Source organism: Budorcas taxicolor, chromosome X (genome assembly GCF_023091745.1).
Source record: "Budorcas taxicolor isolate Tak-1 chromosome X, Takin1.1, whole genome shotgun sequence".
NCBI classification, from domain to species: Eukaryota; Metazoa; Chordata; class Mammalia; order Artiodactyla; family Bovidae; genus Budorcas; species Budorcas taxicolor.
The window spans coordinates 84532868-84552527 of record NC_068935.1 but is presented as its reverse complement, the minus strand read 5'-3'; the positions used below and the strand labels follow the sequence as shown (position 1 = coordinate 84552527).

At 39.8% G+C, this 19660-nt stretch overlaps 1 protein-coding gene across 1 annotated transcript; it reads right to left on the bottom strand.

Annotated features, from left to right (window-relative positions):
* Nucleotides 1-5761: 5761 nt before the first annotated feature.
* Nucleotides 5762-7246, bottom strand: LOC128070494 (germ cell-less protein-like 1). Its single transcript, XM_052663797.1, has one exon. It carries the CDS (start codon nucleotides 7244-7246, stop codon nucleotides 5762-5764), a length of 1485 nt encoding a protein of 494 aa, XP_052519757.1.
* Between the last annotated feature and the right edge of the window lie 12414 nt (nucleotides 7247-19660).

Genomic DNA, 19660 nt, shown 5'->3' with positions numbered 1-19660 from the left:
GTTCCTTCACTGTGTGTGTTCTCCTTCATTGCAAAGAATAATAAACTCAAATTGTTCAACTATAAATGTGTTCCTGCTGGTCTTTAGCTGGGAGGCACTGAAATATCATATCACATTAAACCTGATGACAAAGCAAAACAGAAGCCTCAAATGTATTTGATTTATGTACTTGTATCTAAATGTATTTACAATAACCTCACATGCTATTATTTCTAACGTAATTTTCAGTTTACAAAGACATTTATTTTGTATCCTTTCAACCAGCAATTTCAAGGCCTAGAGACTGAGAAGGCGGCTGGTATACTGGTGGAGATATTAACAATATGAACAGTAAAAGACCAACCATAAAATATATTGAAAATAGATATTAATGATAGTGGAATGGGAGAAAGAAAGCAAAGGTTGAGTTTTGGACAATGAGTTTGAGATGATGGCCTGACCACCAGGTCAGATGCTATATGGGCCGCAGAAGATAACACCCAAATTCTTCACATTCCAAAGCACAGGGTTTCCTTTGGGTAGCTACCAACCTTCCTCAAGCCCTGTCCCCAGCCTCCATAACATCTCAGTAAGCACAGTGAGACGAATAAGACCCTGATGAGACCCTGTAAATCCAAATGTGACCATTCTGTATCTCCATTTTTCTAACTCCTCCCCATCCCCACAAACATCACCCACCCCCACATAGGTTATCCAGGCGACCTATGTATTCAGAAGTAGAAAGAAATGTAAATTTTACTTGGAATGACTGATGATAGAAGAGCACTATCTAACAGAATTCTCTGCACTGATAGAAATGTTCCATATCTGCGCTGCACACAGTATAGTAGCCACTGGTTTACATGTAGCCATTGAGCACTTCAAATGCTGCGAGACTGAGAGACTGAATTTTAAATTTTATTTAATTTTAATCAATTTAAATAATCACATATGACTAGGGGCTACCATTTTTAAGAATATACCTCTATAGGAAGTCTCCTCACCTGTGGTGGACCATACTCACCCACTTGCCTTCACCCAAAACATGCTCTTCGTGACTGCTTGGACGATTTTAATTCACTTAGAGTCACCACTCTTCATAAAATCCCATGTACTGCAAACATGCTAATCAAAACCATCAGCTGCTTGTAGATTCCTATTTTTGCCATCACCATATACTATTTTTATTTTTTTAAATAATTGACAGATGTCACCAATGTAATGCAGTGTGTTTATGTGATGAATACTTCTCAGAGAATTAAGGATCTTTTGGGTATTCAAATCTTACCTTGAATTTGCCCAGATAGTTTTTGTTCCTTCCACTGCATCTTATTACCCTGCTAGTCTTTAAACCAAGTTTGATAGTTGAATTTTGCTACAATGTGGAGTGAAATTTATCCTCTGGTGTCTGATCTCAGAGTCTAATCATAGCAACTGACATGGAAAACGTGTTCACAGACTAAACCAAACTTTCATCTACATTGTTAGAACAAATCATTCCCAAAGACTGTTCATATATCGATTGGCTATTGTCTAAATAAATGAGGTAAATTTCAGTTCTCTTACCTACTAGAAAAAAAATTGCCACCTTTCTTTAGAATGTCATGAATAGACAAATTTTACTTCTGAAACACAAACACTTGAAGAAGTATAACTTTCAGCTAACATCCTGGTTATTTTCTCTTTACCAGCATCAGTGTCTTTCTATTTATTTACTCAAATGAGGAAGGAAGCTACATTTAGATTAAAATTGGTTGCCTGGACTATAAGTTCTATTTTGTTCCTTTGTAGATTGCACCACCTTTGAGATTTCCAAGTGGTGGGGCAGACTGTTAGTTATAAGTCTGAATTCAAAGGTCTGTGCATGGGCTATGAATTTGAGAGTCTACGACATATAGATGGTGCCTGGAGTCAAGCAAGTAAACCTTACAACAGGGGGCAGATGACACACCCCTTTCAAGAGATTTATCTTGAATAAAGGGAAGGGCATCAAGGCCCAGGTAGCTGAGTGGACAAGGAAAGGGTGGAACCTCATATGGGCTCATAAAATATAAATGTGTGTGTGTGTGTATGAATGTCTAGGAGTCATGTTACTAGCTGAACGGTTGATGACATAAAAACCTTGGATCCTGCTTCAGTCCACTTATTTCAGTGTGTGTGTGTGTGTGTGTGTGTGTGTGTGTTTGCTTACCCCAATTCAAAAGTTTAAGTTTAATTGCATGGTTAAACTTATGTGATGTGCTTATATAAAATAAGTGAATTTTGCTATTTTAACTCTCATCAGGCAGTTTCATGTCCAAATTCTGTGGCTGAGACTTGGCAAGTACCTTCCTGTAGACCTTGTGGCTAGACACTCCCTCTTCTTTTTTATTTTTCTCTTAAAAAGATGGTTTTCTTTTTCCAGCACATGATTTATCTTTCATTAAAATTCCAATGTCATCTTTGTGCTATTTATATATAGATCCTTTCCACAGTAGCATAATTTACACTGGTCTGCTGTCTGTGTCCATCCCACTTACATCCCTGGGGCACTGCTTTCTCCTTCATAAGTCATTGTTTATTTAAGTCTCTTGTGTCTTTGAACACGAATGCTAACCTTTATCTTCTTACAGCATCTATCTTTAGGACACCACTGGAAGGGAAGATGAGAGAAGAGGGTTTGTCTACCTAATTGTAATAGCATTTCATTCCTGTCTCCTTAAGACAGGCAGAAGCAGAGATGGACTATCAAAAGATGCAACAGAGCCAGATGCAGAAACAGCCAGAGACAGGACAGCCTGACAGAAAAACAGAGATAGCTGGTCAGGCAGGCTGAGAAAGCCCAACAGATGGACAGACTCAGATATTATACCTCCTCCCACAAAAGACACAGGTAGAAAGGGATACACAGAAAGGGGCAGACAGAGACAGGTAGAAATAGATGGAAACAGATAGGTAGAAATAAATGGAGACAGAGACAGGGAGGAAGAGGAAGCCAGGCACAGACAGGGACAAACAGACACACATTCAAACTAAGGCAAAGAATGATGGTTACAGACAGAGACGGGGAGACAGGCAGAGGCTGACTGACACAGAAAGACAGAGACAGACTGAGAGACAGAGAAAGACAGAGGCACACTGAAAGAGAGACAACAGACATAGAGATAGTGATGGAGAGAGCGAGTCAGAGAGAAACAAGGTGGGGAGGGAGAAAGACAGAGACAGATCGGGACAGAAAAGGAAAGACAAAGACGGATGGAGAAAGAGACATGGAGAGATGCAGATACAGACAGATACAGAAGCACTGGAGAAATACAGAGACAGAGACAGAAACATAGAGACCCAGACACAAAAGACTGTCAGAAACGGAAAGATATGGACAGTAAGATAGAGACAGAGAGTGACAAAGATAGGCAGTCTGAGACAGAGACTGAGGTAGACAAAGACAAAGGTAGATAGAAATTAGACAGGGATGCAGACAGACATAATGGAGACAGAGCTAGGGGATGACAGAGAGCGGCAGACATACAGAGAGGGAAAGACAGAGACAGGGATAAATCCTCATCATTGTCAAGGACCACATGGTATCCCATAGGGGTACATCTCCTTTAGTGTGGCATTTAGTTTGCTGATATTTAGCTTGATGGCTTCCTATAGCATTACCATGACTATACATTTTGTCCTGCCTCCCCATCTCCCCATGCCTTTACGAAGAGGCTAACAAAATGAGTATCAAGGTGGGAAAAGCTTTCTTCCTCATCCTGAGCAGCCAAAAAGAAAAGAAAAAAAAAAAGTGAAAAAATAGAGACAGGTATTGGATAAATTGCCCAAACTGGCAAATGGCAACAGTCAGGGTTTGTGAGAGTTTAAATGTTTAAATGAGTGTATTTCAGCTGTCACTGTTTGTACATTATTGAACATCTTTCTATTGTAAGCAGCAACAAGCAATTTAAGGATTTAAAGCTAGTTGGGTAGGAAAACAAAAGCAGATCTTTCAGTCAAGGTACACTTGTAGCTAAGTAGTCTCTGAATTTCCTAAGTGAGGACACCTCTGTTTAGATAAAATGGCATCTTGGCATTCAGCTCAAGAAAAAGTAATTTCAAATTGCTTAGAGAGTTTATATAAAGAAAGTGAAATTCTTACCAAAAAAAAATAATAATAATTTTTACCTTTCAACTGAATCATGACTTACTCTTCTCCCCAGTTATTTTAAAAAATAAATAAAATGAAGTCTATTGTTTGTAGTTGGTTAGGTATATGGAATATAAGGGAACACAAGAAAGGGTAGGGGGATGTAAAATTAAGGGCAAACATCGAAGGATGCCAACAGCAGCTTCCTGGTTGAACCATTTCATATAACTAATTGTCATGTAAATATTACTCTAATACTAGTATGTGGGTTTGGGATAACGAAGCCTTTTAAATCTCCTTAAAGAGTAAAAAGGAATGAATGAATGAAGTCAAAAGTAATTTGTTCACTGAATGACAATGGATAAAATCTAATTGGGAAGAGAAACATAAACCACTGGTAAGGAAAATTCTGATTTCAACTAAGTAAAACATTAAATCTGGTGACTATTTTTTTTTATTTGTTCATCTTGTATTAATTTATCACACTTTTTCCAAGCATGTATTTATTATTTGTATGGATTCTTAAATAGAGTTTTCCATTCTTTGACCTCAAAATGACTCAATGGAGGGAATGGGATGGTGACAATTTGTAAGTTAACAGTAATCAGAAACTAACAAATTCAAGTCATGACTAGTGTGCTTCTCCTTTTGTGACAAAAACACTTTATCTTACCCTTTTGATTACTAGTGTGGACTTCTCACGATCCCACTTCCAGATGCCAAATAATTCCCATTATAATTCAAAAGCATTCCTTTCCAGACCTGTTTTTAAGCAGGAAAGAGTCTTTCCAAGTACAATTCAAACGTCAAATGTTTCTGAAGGGCAAAGGCCATCAATGTGCTTCAAGAGTGCATTCTGGTGCATAAATAATTCATGACTGTATGCCACAGAAAAAGCCTATCTAGTATGGAGACATCCTCATAGAATCAATCTGCTGCCTTCCACTCCACCCCCAATATAGGGCTGTATGAGATTTGAGACGTCTTTCTAGGGTTAAAATGCTAGGAAAGTCAAAATAAAGCCGAACTAACATCAAGATATGATATAAAGTCAACTAACCTAAGAATATTGAGGAACAATCAATAAAGAGAAGATCATCAGTATAGCCTGGGTGTGTTCACATAGTGAGAGATCATGGAAATGGGGAAAGGGAAACAATCCAAACGAAGCTAGAAGCTAGCAGTAGTGGTGGTAATGAGTGGGGCAGAGCGGCTCTAAACACACGAACTGAAAGAGAAACCAAACTGTTTCTTTAACATTCCTTTAATCAAGCTAAAGGAAATGCATATTTTAAGAGTTTCAATAACAGCAGTAGAGTAGGTAGGTTCACAGCTCCTCTCTAAAGTCAGCTGGTCTTTGACTTTGCAGAAATGATGGGAGGGGGCATTGATGGATGGTAAACCAGGACGACAGGTTGCCACATTAACAGCACAAATAAGTTCTAAAGGTGTTGGGGGAGGGGAGCTTTAAAATTTCTCCTCTTCATAGGCTCAGGTAAACAATCTCAAGTATTATGAGCTACAGTTCAACAAAGACTGACAGAGTTGGGCCACCAGAGGTGGGCAAGTCCGGTTGGTCCCGCAGAAGGAGCTGGCATCTGGACAAAGCTGGTCGCCCTGACCCCAGGAAAAGAGCTGCTCACCTCTCCGAGATTTTGTTTTCAGGAGTCCTTACTCAGAAAAACGCCCCTTTCTGGGGAGGTACAGGAAATTATAGGTCACATATATGGGGAAACCCACATCTTCGTTCTCTAGATTCATCACCTCTAGCTCTTCGTCCTTTCCCAGGGAAAGCACCTGGTAATCTGTCTCCTTCCGGAAAATGGCTCTTCCAGCCCTGTCCAAAGAGGCCAGGCGCAAGCGGAACGCGACCTTTCTCTGCCAGAGTAAGCTGACCCCGAGACCGCAAGAGTTGTTCAGTGCACTGCGCTTGAAAATGATACGCCGGTTGGCATAGCACACCACCAAGTCCCAGCCGAAGTTGAAGCCTGCCCACCGCCAGGTGCACTGCTCATCCCTGAGGAGCTGGCCTCCGCACCGCATGCTGGTCCTCTGGAGGTCGGACACGTAGACATCCACGGGCCCGCGGTCTCTGGTCTGCTCAGCCCGGAGGAGGGCAAGCCACTGCTCTTTGTACACTGGGGTCAGCCAGGTAGCAGGGATCAGCGCATCCTGGTCGATGATGCGTGCTGACGGCAGGTCGCAGATTATGTAGGCAAGCCGCAGCTGCTGGAATGCTGGCACGAAAGCTCTGCCCTGCTCGGTCTCCAAAAAAGGGGTGCCTTCTGACTCCTGCCTGGACCCGGCAAACCACGAGTTGGCGTCAGGCAGTAGGTCTCTGCGGGGGCCTCTCCATGTCGGCTGCAGCTGCAGGAACATCCACTTTTTCAGCATCGTGTACACATCCATCTCTACCTCCATCACGAAGAGGTCTGAAGAGGCAATGACCTCTTTCATGAGATCCAGGCTAACTTCTCTCAATAACTCCTCACTATGCTGGGTCATCAGGTTGTCCAGCAGCCACTGAAGACACATGGCCCTGATGTTCTGGAGTCCGTAGCTCTCAGCAGAGTAGTAGTAGCTGCACACGGTCTGATCACTGATGGTCTCCTTCATTATCTCTCCGCACTGCTGAATCAGCTTGTCCAGCTGCAGCATGCTGGCTGTGGCCAGCATGGGGACCACTCGACCGGGTGGGACGAGCACAGAGCCTCGGTACAGGCAACCTAAAGCCTCGTGTAGCGCCTCACAATCAATGTTCTCGTCAGGCATCTGCAACTCTACAGTATTCATGGATGTCTCACGCCACGCACCACTGAACATGCTAGCAAAGTATCCTGACTGGCACAAGTAGACCTTGTGCAAGTTCCACTCCTCCCCCAGGGCACGGATCTGCACGTCACTCCCTTCTCCTCTCAGAAAAAGTGTCTCATAAATGTCTTTTGCTCGCTTCCGGTGGGGCGCTTTTGCGAGCTGCCCTTCTGGGCCTGTCTTCCGCTTGTGGCGCCCTTGACTAGTGCTGGGTCTGGCCTCTTCATTCTCCTCCCCTTCCTCTATCACTGCCTCCTCGGACTCCTCCTCCCCCTCAGGGGCACCTGGCTCATCTGGGGCATGCCCCACTCTGTTCCAGGGCATCCGACTGTTTAGTGCTCCCATGGCTTTTACCTTAGGGGTACAAACGGCAAGCTTCCTCACCAGACGCAGCTGTCTCTGGCGCCAGTTCAGCCCACGGTGCCGTTGCGTACGGTTGATGTTTGTGACGTCATCTTGGACGCCACGCAAGGCCACACCCACTAGGCTTTCCGCTACCCCTCCCACTCCCCATCACAGGATAAGTACACTCTGTACCAGGAATTCTACTCTGTGTATCTTTCCCTCCAGGGATGATTTCTCTGGGGCTCCCTTCATAGGATAATGGTGGAACAGAGAACTTTGTGTATGAATTTTCCCCATGAATTTTAAGAACATAATTTCCTCTTCCCCATTTGAAATAATTAGTGATCACTCCTTTTTTGGATAATTACATCTTGGTTCCAGCTCTGTGCTCTATGCACCTTAATTTCTGTAATTATTTTCTTAGGTTATCCCATCATTTGTGGCTGTGAAAACATTTTCTGTGATAAAAGTGGCAATGTTTGCCCAGTCTTTGCTTTTGTCTCTATCTTTTGTTTTTAAATAGCATTTCCAGTCATAGAACCATTTAAAACTGTGTGTGTCCATATCAGCTTCTTGAGGCTCATGTCTCCATTTTCCATAGGTACACAAACCTTAACTTTGGGGAATATCTTAAGTTCCATTGGGAACTTTTAGATGTTTTTTGTTTTTTCCTACCCCACCTGTGTGTGCATCTTGAGTCCTCTGGCACTTTCCTTGATTCTTGCTACTACTACTCATTCCTCATTGTCTGATAACTGGCTAAAAGTCCACCATTTCGCACACTTCCAAGGCAGATATACATCTTTTCTCAACTGTACTCCCATCAGACCTTAATCAAACATTTTCCCCAAAAGGCTACAATTATTTCATTATATTATTTTCACCACTAGATTTTTGAATGTGTGAGGCAAAGGTTTTGGATTATCAGCCCCAGACACCAGCTAAGCATGTAACAAACTTAATCAGTGAAAGAAATGAGGAATGAATGAGATGGATTTTGATTTTTGAGGAAATTAATAATATTAAATACTGACAAGTGTTATATGCTAAACAAATTATATGGTGTAGAGAGAGTCTGGACCTTTCAATGACAAGGAAAGTACAATACAAGGGAAAAAACTTTGAAAATGGTAAGTCTCTCAGGTCATTTGGCCTTGCCTAAGTAGAATGTTTGGGGCTTCCCAAACATTCTCAGTGCAGGAGATGCATGAGGCATGGGTTGGGAAGACTTCCTTGAGGAGTAAACGACAACCCACTCCAGTATTCATGCCTGGAAAATTCCATGAATAGCAGAGACTTGCAAACTAGTGTCCATGAGGTCACAAAGATTCTGTCCTATTCAAATTATGTGAGTAGAATGTTTACACAATTTGAATAAGACAGGATAACCTTAAATCACATTTTAAATATTCTCTGTTAGATGGCTATAGAAAGTTGATAAGAAGGTCTATATAATGTATATAATGCTTCAGGTTCAGTGGTGCTTGGCATGAGACAAACATGAATACTGACTGTAGAGTTGTGACAGCTTATGGTGAATGGTAACGGTGCCACCAGATTCGTGGTCTCCAAAGGAGAAGATTTAACTCTGGGACCAAAGACAGTCTCAGTCACTTGGAGCATTGTGTAGATTTTATTTAAAGTGAAAGTAACAGAAAAAGCTTCTGACATAGACATCAGAAGGGAGCAGGAGAGAACCCACCTCACTAGTATAAGCAAGGCTTTATACACTTCTCAACTAGCTGCTGAGAATAGATAAAAGATACCTCAAGACTGCAAGAATTTTTCCAGACCCTTTCCTGTAACATACCTCCTGGGATGACATCAGCACGAGATTAGCCAGAAGGAACAGATTAACCCAGAGCTACAGCTGTGGAAGTTTTTATCCGGATCTTCTCCCATAACATATATCCAAAGCTTTAAAAAAAAAAAAAAAAAAAAAAAGGGCATGTCCTTGAATAAGAAATACTGCTGCCTACAAGGCCTACATATCTAAAGCAAAGAATGTGAAAAAGAAAGAATGTTTATCTCCTCCTTAAAGGGGCCTTAGGCTTTGACTCGTTATCAACCTGCCTAAGTTAACTCTCTCATTTCCCCCTTTTTATTTTAGGAGAATATTGTTGCTGAGGGGAAAGGGGCAGAGAAATCTGTCAGTAACTGCTTCCTGCAGGTGAGGGGTTGACCCTAAGTGGTTGAAGCAACATATTCTCCTTACCCTTTTATTTAGGGTTTCTGATCCAAGGGCCCCAAGTAATAAATACACAGTTATATATGTAAGGAGCAAACAGCAAAAAACAGAATGATTACAATGATTATAGTCAAGATAGTTTTTCACAAAGGAGAGCTTGTAAACCAAGATTGTATCTGTAACCATGGCGGAACATCAGGGGAGTCCTTTTTGAAGAGTGACCAGAATCTATGCATCACTTTTACTTTGTCTGGGAAGCCACTGTATCCTTTAGGAAGAACAAACTAGATAAGTAGATTAAAAGGCAGAGACCAAATATCAGTAGATGAATTACTGTAATCAGCAGTCCAAGCAAGAGTATGAATCAGGTTAAATTTGGTAGTAACTTTGATCCTGGTCTAGATAGAGTCAACACTTGGGCTGCCCTATTTTTAAGAATGGAGCCATCTGGCGTGTTCATATACATTTTGAATGTAGGTAAAACAAACCTAGTTAGAAGTAGTTGAAAGAATGAAAACCTGAAATTTAACAGACAAAATAAATCTTATAATTTCTTTTCAGGTGAATGAGTCTATAACCCAATGTAGACAGGTGCTTTACCTAGCCAGTTGTCAAAGTTTGTCCAGGTAGGCCTTGGCTTCTTACTGTGGTATTAATGTTTATGCCAAAGTAGTTGTCACCGTTAACAATTTTAGTATTTTTCTAGGTATGAGAAGATGCAAGAATTTGGGCTCAAGAAAATCTTTACCTGAAAATATCTAACTATCCAAAGGCCTGTTTTGTCCATTTTTCCAGAGCACAGAGCGAGTGCCTAATTTCTGATTTCACCCTGAACTCCTTTCAGGGGATGCTGAAGGTCAGCAGCTGTAGTGTCCATGAGTTAATCTTTGTAGAGGCAGATAGCAAGTGCCAGTTACCAGAGCAGAGCCCTTTTATGGCCATGAGTTTGACCATGGTTTGTAGAGCATTCATTACCATCTTGTCCCATGGTGCTGGGAAGGTTCATTCCCAGGTCTGTCAAAGATTTCACTGATAGGCCACTCAATGTGTTATTACTGGACTAGGCCCTGTGAGTAACAAAAGTCTCTGAACCACATCTGTCTCACTAGTCTCTTGGTCCAGGAAAATATTCTGTCTTGTTGCTTCTCATATACAGAGTCACACCATTATAATTATGGATTTCATATGGAACTGTACACCATCATTATATCAATGGCTCAGTCACACACTTGATAATGTAAGGAACAACACTTCTTGAAGCAGGCAGTATAGAAAACAATATAGTTAGAAGTAATAGTAGAATCATCAGTAAGAACTTCAGTCAAGAACTTCAAGGTGTAGCCCAGTGACATATTCATAACATCTGATTTACTGTGCTAAATGACTATAGCCTGTTGTTAATCTCCTGGTTGTAGATCCTGGAGCATCTGATCTTTATTCAAAGACTGCTTACTGAGATAAGCTTCAGAAACAAACTCAGAGTGTCCTTTTTAATAACTTAAACTTCTTAGCAATATAACATAACCACAAGGAAATACCTTAGAAATCAGTCTTAATAAATACAGATCTTAATTAACAAAACTAGAACCTAATATTCAGTGAAACTTAATAGATGCCTTAGGCCTGACATCGTTGGGTGAATTTTTGCCTTTTCATACTCTTCATGGGGCTCTCAAAGCAAGAATACTGGAGTGATTTGCTGTTCCTTCCTCCAGTGGACCACATTTTATCAGAACTCTCCACTAAGTCTCCACTATGACCCATCCATCTTGGGTGCCCCTGCATGGCATGACTCATAGTTTCATTAAGTTATACACATCACCATCACAAGGCTGTATTTTCCACAGTTTGTTGTGATCCACACAGTCAAATCTTTAGTGCAGTCAATGAAGTAGAAGTAGATATTTCTTTCTCTTCCGTCCATGGGATTTTCCAGGCACTCCTCCGTCCATGGGATTTTCCAGGCAAGAGTACTGGAGTGGGTTGCCAAGGTATCCACAAAGCAGTTAGATGCAAAATATGACTTCAAAAACAGTCATCATGAGGGGAGGAGAGTACAAATGCAGGGTTTCTAAAATGTGTTTAAAATTAAAGAGATCAGCAAATTAAAACAATCATGTGTATATATATATGGACTGATATAAAAAAGCCTCATGATAACTGGAAGCTGAAAATGTATAATAGATATAAACACAAAAAAGTAACAGAAACATAACACTAATTATAGTCATCAAACCAAAAGAGAAGAGAACAAAAGACAAAAAAGGAAAACAAATCCCAAACAATTAACAAAATGGCGAGAAAAACACACTTATCTATAATTACCTTAGATATAAATGGATTAAATGCTCCAACCAAAGACAGAATGGCTGACTGGATCAGAAACTAGACCTGGATATAAACTGCCTACAAGAAACTTACTTCAGATCTAGAGGCACATACAGGCTGAAAGTGAGGTGATTGAAAAAGGTATTCCAACAAATGGAAATTTTTTAAAAGTTAATTGGAGAAGCCATACTTATATCAGGCAATATGTACTTTAGACTGCTACAAGAGGCAAAGAAGGACACTACATAATGTTCAAAGCATGAATCCAACAAGAAGATATAACAATTGCAAAGATATACACCCAAAAAGGAGCACCTCAATATATGAGACAAATACTAACAGAAATAAAAGGAAAAATCAACGCTAACACAATCATACTAAGACACTCTAACACCCCACTTACATCAACCCCACATCATCCAGACAGAAAATGAATAAGAAAACACAGGCCTGAATTAACACATTACATATTAAATGCTCTTAATTTTATCTTAATTTATATATATATTTTTATATTTTTATATATGCTGCTAAGTCGCTTCAGTCGTGTCCGACTCTGTGCGACCCCATAGACGGCAGCCCATCCAGCTCCCCCGTCCCTGGGATTCTCCAGGCAAGAACACTGGAATGGGTTGCCGTTTCCTTCTCCAATGCATGAAAATGAAAAGTGAAAGTGAAGTCGCTCAGTCCTGTCTGACTCTTAGTGACCCCATGGACTGCAACCTACCAGGCTCCTCCATCCATGGGATTCTCCAGGCAAGAGTACTGGAGTGGGGTGCCACTGCCTTCTCCGATAACATATATATATATATATATATATATATATATATATATATATATGTATGTATATGTATATATACATATATATATATACACATATATATATATACACACACACACACACAGAGAGAGAGAGAGAGAGAGAGAGAGAGAGAGAGAGAGAGAGAAAGAGAGACAGAGCGCATTCCATCTGAAAGCAAGAGATTACACATTCTTTTTTATATGAACGTGAACCACTCTCTATAAGAGATCACAAGCTAGGCCACAAGAAAGCCTCAGTAAATTTAAGAAAAATTTAATCATACAAACATCTTTTCTTACCACAGACCTCTGAGACTAGAAATCAACTACCAAAACAAACAAACAACAACAACAACAAAAAATGAGAAAATCCAACAAAATCACATGAAGGCTAAAAAAATTATGTTACAAAACACCCAATGGATCATTGAAGCGATTAAAGAGGAAACTAAAAAATATCTAGAGACAACTGAAAATGGAAACATGGCAATCCAAAATGTATGGGACATAGCAGAAACAGTTCCATTATGGAAGTTTTTAGTGACACAAACTTGTCTCAGGAGACAAAAATAATCTAATATAAAAAACCAAACCTTACAACTAAACCAACTAGAGAAAGAAGAGCAAACAAAACCCAAAGATAGTAGAAAGAAAGAAATCATAAAGATCAGAGCAGAAATAAATGAACTAGAAGCTAAAAAAAGAAGCCAGTAGAAAAGGTCAATAACACTAAAAGCTGGTTCTTTGAAAACATAAATAAAATTGATAAACGTTGAGCCAGACACATGAAGAAAAAAGGGAGAGGGCCCACATCAATAAAATCAGAAATAGAAAAGAAGCTACAACCAAAACTACAAAATACAAAGGATGATAAGACACCACAATGAGCAACTATACACCAATAAAATGGACAACATAGAAGAGGAAGACAAAGTCTTAGAAAGGTACTATCTCCTAAGAATGAACCACGAAGACATAGAAAATAAAAACACACCAGTTACCAATACTAAAATTGAATCAGTAATTTAAAATTCTCACAAAACAAGGACCCAGGCTTCAAAGGTGAATTCTATCAAGCATTTAGAGAAGATTTGATATTGATCCATCTGAAACCATTCCAAAAAATTGCAGAGGAAGATATTCTCAACAAAATACTCGTCAAGCAAATTCAATAATGCATTAAAAAATATCATACATCATGATCAAGTAGGATTTGTCCCAGGGGTGCAAGGAATTTTCAATATCCACACACACACACACAAATCACTGTGATATACCACCACAGCAACAAATTGAAGAGTAAAAGCCCTATGATCATCTCAGTATCTGCAGAAAAAGCTTTGGACAAAATTCAACATCCATTTATGATAAAACCTCTCTAGAACATATATCAACAACACATTAAAAGAATTATACACCATGATCAAGTGGGATTTATCCCAGGGATGCATGGATTCTTCAATATATGGAAATCAATCAATGTGATACACCACATTAACCAATGGAAGAACAAATGCCATATGATCACCTCAACAGATACAGAAAAACGTTCAACAAAATTCAACACCATTTATGATTAAAAACTCTCCAGAAAGTGAGCACAGAGGGAACCTACCTCAACATAATAAAGGATATAAAAGACAAACCCACAGCAAGCATCATTCTCAACAGCGGAAAACTGAAAGCATTTTGTCTATGACCAGGAACAAGACAGAGATGGCCACACTCGCTCTACCACTCAAAAGAGTTTTGAAGTCTAGCCATGGCAATCAGAGAAAAAGAAATAAAGGGAATCAAAAACGGGAGAAAAAAGTGAAATTGTCATTGTTTGTAAATGAGATGATATTAACCATGGAAAATCATAAAGATGATACCAGAAGACTACCAGAGTTTATCAATGAATGTGGTAAAGCTGCCAGATATAAAATGAACACACTGAAATTTCTTGCATTCTAATACACTAACGACGAATGATCAGAAAGAGAAATTACGGAAACGATCCCACTTTACATCACATAAAATATATAATAAAAATACCTAAGAAGAAAACATATCTAAGGAGGCAAAAAACCTGTACTCAGAAAACTATAAGGATTGGTAAATGAAATCAAAGATGACACAAAAAGGTGGAGAGATATACCATGTTCTTGGAGTGGATTAATCAATATTGGGAAAATGACTACACTACCCAAACTGACTAACAGATTCGATGCCATATCTACCAAATTACCAGTGATATTTTTCATGGAAATAGAACAAAAATGTTTACAAATTGTTTGGAAGCAAAAAAGACCTAGAACAGTCAAAGCAATCTTGAGAAAGAAAAACGGAGCTAGAGGAATCAGGCTTCCTGACTTCACAATACACGACAAAGCTACAGTAACCAAAACAGCATGGTAGTGGCACCAAAACAGAAATACAGACCATGGGATCACAATAGAAATCCCAGAGATAAAACCAGTCACCTATATCAACAACCTCAGATAATACTACCCTTAATAGCAGAAAGTGAAGAAGAACTAAAGAGCCTCCTGATGAAAGTGAAAGAGGAGAGTGTGAAGCTGACTTAAACCTCAGAAAAAAAAAAAAAAACTCAGTCAAAAAAACTAAGATCATGGCATGCAGTTCTATCACTTCATGGCAAACAGAAGGGGGAAAGGTGAAAGCAGTGACAGATTTTCTTTTCTTGGGCTCCAAAATCACTACAGACAGTGACTGCGGCCATGAAATTAAAAGATGCTTGGTCCTTGGAAGGAAAGCTGTGACAAACCTAGTTCAGTTCAGTCACTCGTTCATGTCCAACTCTTTGCACTCTCATGAACCGCAGCACACGAAGCCTCCCTGCCCATCACCAACTCCCAGAGTTTACCCAAACTCATGTCCATTGAGTCGGTGATGCCATCTGACCATCTCATCCTCTGTCGTCCCCTTCTCCTCCTCCAGCCTTCAATCTTTCCCAACATCAGGGTCTTTTCAAATGAGTCAGCTCTTTGCACCAGGTGGCCAAAATATTGGAGTTTCAGCTTCAACATCAGTCCTTCAAGTGAACACCCAGGACTGATCTTTAGGATGGACGGGTTGGATCTCCTTGCAGTCCAAGGGACTCTCAAGACTCTTCTCCAACACCACAGTTCAAAAGCATCAATTCTTCGGTGCTCAGCTTTCTTTATAGTCCAACTCTCACATCCATACATGACCACTGGAAAAACCATAGCCTTGACTAGACAGACCTTTGTTGGCAAAGTGATGTCTCTGCTTTTGAATATGCTGACTAATTGGTCATAACTTTCCTTCCAAGGACTAAGCTTCTTTTAATTTCATGTTTCTGCAATCACCATATGCAGTGATTTAGGCGCCCCCCCCCAAAAAAAAATATTCAGCCACTGTTTCCCCATCTATTTGCCATGAAGTGATGGGACTGGATACCATGATCTTAGTTTTCTGAATGTTGAGCTTTAAGCCAACTTTTTCACTCTCCTCTTTCACTTTCATCAAGAGGTTCTTCACTTTCTGCCATAAGGGTGGTGTCATCTGCATATCTGAAGTTATTGGTATTTCTCCTGGAAATTTTAACTCCAGTTTGTGCTTGATCCAGCCCAGCGTTTCTCATGATGTACTCTGCATATAAGTTAAATAAGCAGGGTGACAATATACAGCCTTGATGTACTCCTTTTCCTATTTAGAACCAGTCTGTTGTTCCATGTCCAGTGCTAACTGGTGCTTCCTGACGTGCATACAGGTTTCTCAAGAGGCAGGTCAGGTGGTCTGGTATGCCCATCTCTTTCAGAATTTTCCACAGTTTATTATGCTCCACACAGTCAAATGCTTTGGCATAGTCAATAAAGCAGAAATAGATGTTTTTCTGGAACTCTTTAGCTTTTTTGATGATCCAGTAGATGTTGGGAATCTGATCTCTGGTTCCTCTGCCTTTTCGAAAACCAGCTTGAACATCTGGAAGTTCACGGTTCATGTATTGCTGAAGCCTGGCTTGGAGAATTTTGAGCATTACTTTACTAGCGTGTGAGATGAATGCGATTGTGCAGTAGTTTGAGCATTCTTTGGCATTGCCTTTCTTTGGGATTGGAATGAAAACTGACATTTTCCAGTCCTGTGGCCACTGCTGAGTTTTCCAAATGTGGTGGCAGATTGAGTGCAGCACTTTCACAGCATCATCTTTCAGGATTTGAAATAGGTCAGCTGGAATTCCATCACCTCCACTAGCTTTATTCATAGTGATACTTCCTAAGGCCCACTTGACTTCACATTCCAGGATGTCTGGCTCTAGGTGAGTGATCATACCATCGTGATTATCTGGGTCGTTAAGATTTTTTTTTCTATAGTTCTGTGAATTTTTGCCACCTCTTCTTAATATCTTCTGCTTCCCTTAGGTCCATACCATTTCTGTCCTTTATTGAGCCTATCTTTGCATGAAATGTTCCCTTGGTATCTCTAATTTTCTTGACGAGATCTCTTGTCTTTCCCATTCTATTCTTTTCTTCTATTTCTTTGCATTGATCGCTGAGGAAGGTTTTCTTATCTCTCCTTGCTATTCTTTGGATCTCTGCATTCAGATGCTTGTATCTTTCCTTTTCTCCTTTGCTTTTCACTTCTCTTCTTTTCACAGCTATTTGTAAGGCCTCCTCAGACAGCCATTTTGCTTTTTTGCATTTCTTTTTCTTGGGGATGGTTTTGATCCCTGTCTCCTGTACAGTGTCAGGAACCTCCATCCATAGTTCATCAGGCACTCTGTCTCTCAGATCTAGTCCCTTAAATCTATTTCTCACTTCCACTATATAACACAGAGAAGAGACATTACTTTGCTGACAAAGGTTCCTATAGTCAAAACTATGGTTTTTCCAGTCGTCATGTACCGATACAAAAGTTGGACCATAAAGAAGGTTGAACAACAAAGAACTAATGCTTTCGATCGTGGTGCTGGAGGAGACTCTTGAGAGTCTCTTGGACTGCAAGGAGATCAAATCACTCAATCCTAAAGGAAATCATCCCTGAATATTCATTGGAATGACTGATGCTGATGGTGAAGCTACAATACTTTGGCCAGTGGATGCAAAGAGCCAACTCAATGGAAAAAACACTGATCCTGATAGAGATAGAAGGCAAAAGGAGAAGCGGGTGACAGAGGGGAAGGTGGTTAGATAGCATCACTGACTCAGTGGACATGGATTTGAGCAAACTCTGGGATATATCGAAGGGTGGGACAGGCATGATGCAGTCCATGGGATCGCAAAGAGTTGGACTCAACTTAGTGACTCAGCAACAACAAATGGTCAAGTAATCTATGGTGCAGGAGGCAAGACTATACAATGAAGAAAAGACAGTCACTTTCAATAAGTTGTGCTGGGAAAAGTGGACAGCTACATGTAAAAGAATCAAATTAGAACATTCTCTAACACTATGTCCAAAGATAAACTCAAAATGGATTAAAGACCTAAATGGAAAACCAGATACAGTAAACTTCCTAGAGGAAATCATAGGCAAAACACTCTTTGACATACATCGTGGCAATCTTTTCTTTCTTTCTTTCTTTCTTTATTTTGGGGGGGGGGGCGCTGATTCATCTCCTAAAGCAAAGGAAAGCAAAGCAAAAATAGACAAATGGAACCTAATTAAATTTAGAAGTTTTTACACAGCAAGGAAACCATCAAAGAAAAGACATCAAATGTCTTTTCATCATTGTATAGTCTTGCCTCCTTCATCATAGATTAATTGACCATTTGTTGTTGTCGTTGAGTCGCTAAGTTATGTCCGACTCTTTGTGACCCCACGGACTGCAGCACACCAGGCTTCCCTGTCCATCACGCTCTCTCAGAGTTTGGTCAAATTCATGTCCAGAATGAAAAGACAACTTACAGAATGGGAGAGAATATTAAAAATGATATGACTGACAAGGGATTAATTGCTACAATATACAGAGCTCATCCAACTCAATATAAAAAAAAATGAACAATCCAATCCAAAAAATGGGCAGAAGACCTAAATAGACATTTTCCCTAGAAAGACAACCAACAGGCACATGAAAAGACGGTTCGCACAACTAATTATTACAGAAATGCAAATCGGAATTACCACAAAGTGTCACCTCACACCAGTCAGAATAGCCATCATCAAAAAAATCTACAAATAATAAATGGTAGAGAGGGTGTGGAGGAAAGGGAACCCTGCTAAACTGTTGGTGGGAATGTACATTGTGCAGCCACTAAGGAGGACACTGTGAATGTACATTGTGGAGCCACTAAAAAGAACACTGCGTAGTGTTCTGACAAAGTTAAAAATAGAATTATCATGTAATCCAACAATCCCACTTGTGGACACATATCTGGAAAAGACTAAAATTCTAATTTGAAAAGGTGCATGCACCCCAATGTTCACAGCAGCACTATTTATGATAGCCAAGTTATGGAAGCAACTTAAATGTTCATCGACAGGTGAGTGGATAAAGAAGACATGGCACATATAAATACATATGCATACATACAAATATATAGATAATGAAACATTCCTTACCATACGAAACAATGAAATAATGCCATTTGCAGCAAAATGGATGCACCTAGAGCTCATCATACTAAATGAAGTACTACAAGTCAGAGAAAGACAAATATCACATGATATCACATATAGTGGAATCAGACAGAAATAGACTCACAGACTTTGTCAACAAACATGTGGTTACCAAAGGGGAAAGGAGAGGGAAGGGAAAATTTAGGTGTTTGGGATTAACAGATACACACTAATGTATATAAAACAAATAAGCCAAAAGGACCTACTGTATAACACAGGAAACTATATTCAATACCATGTAATAATCTATACTAGAAACGAATCTGAAAAGCATACATGTGTATGTATATATATATATGTCATTATATAGAGTGATTTATATGTATGTGTGTATGCACACATATAAACCTAAATCACTTTGCTGTACACCTGAAAATGACACAGTATTGCAAATCAACTATAGTTTAATGAAAAAAAGAAGATATGGTATTTCTGAATAGCCAAAACAATCTTGAGAAAGAACACGGCTGGAGGAATCATCCTCTTTGGCTTCAGACTATACTTCAATGCTATAG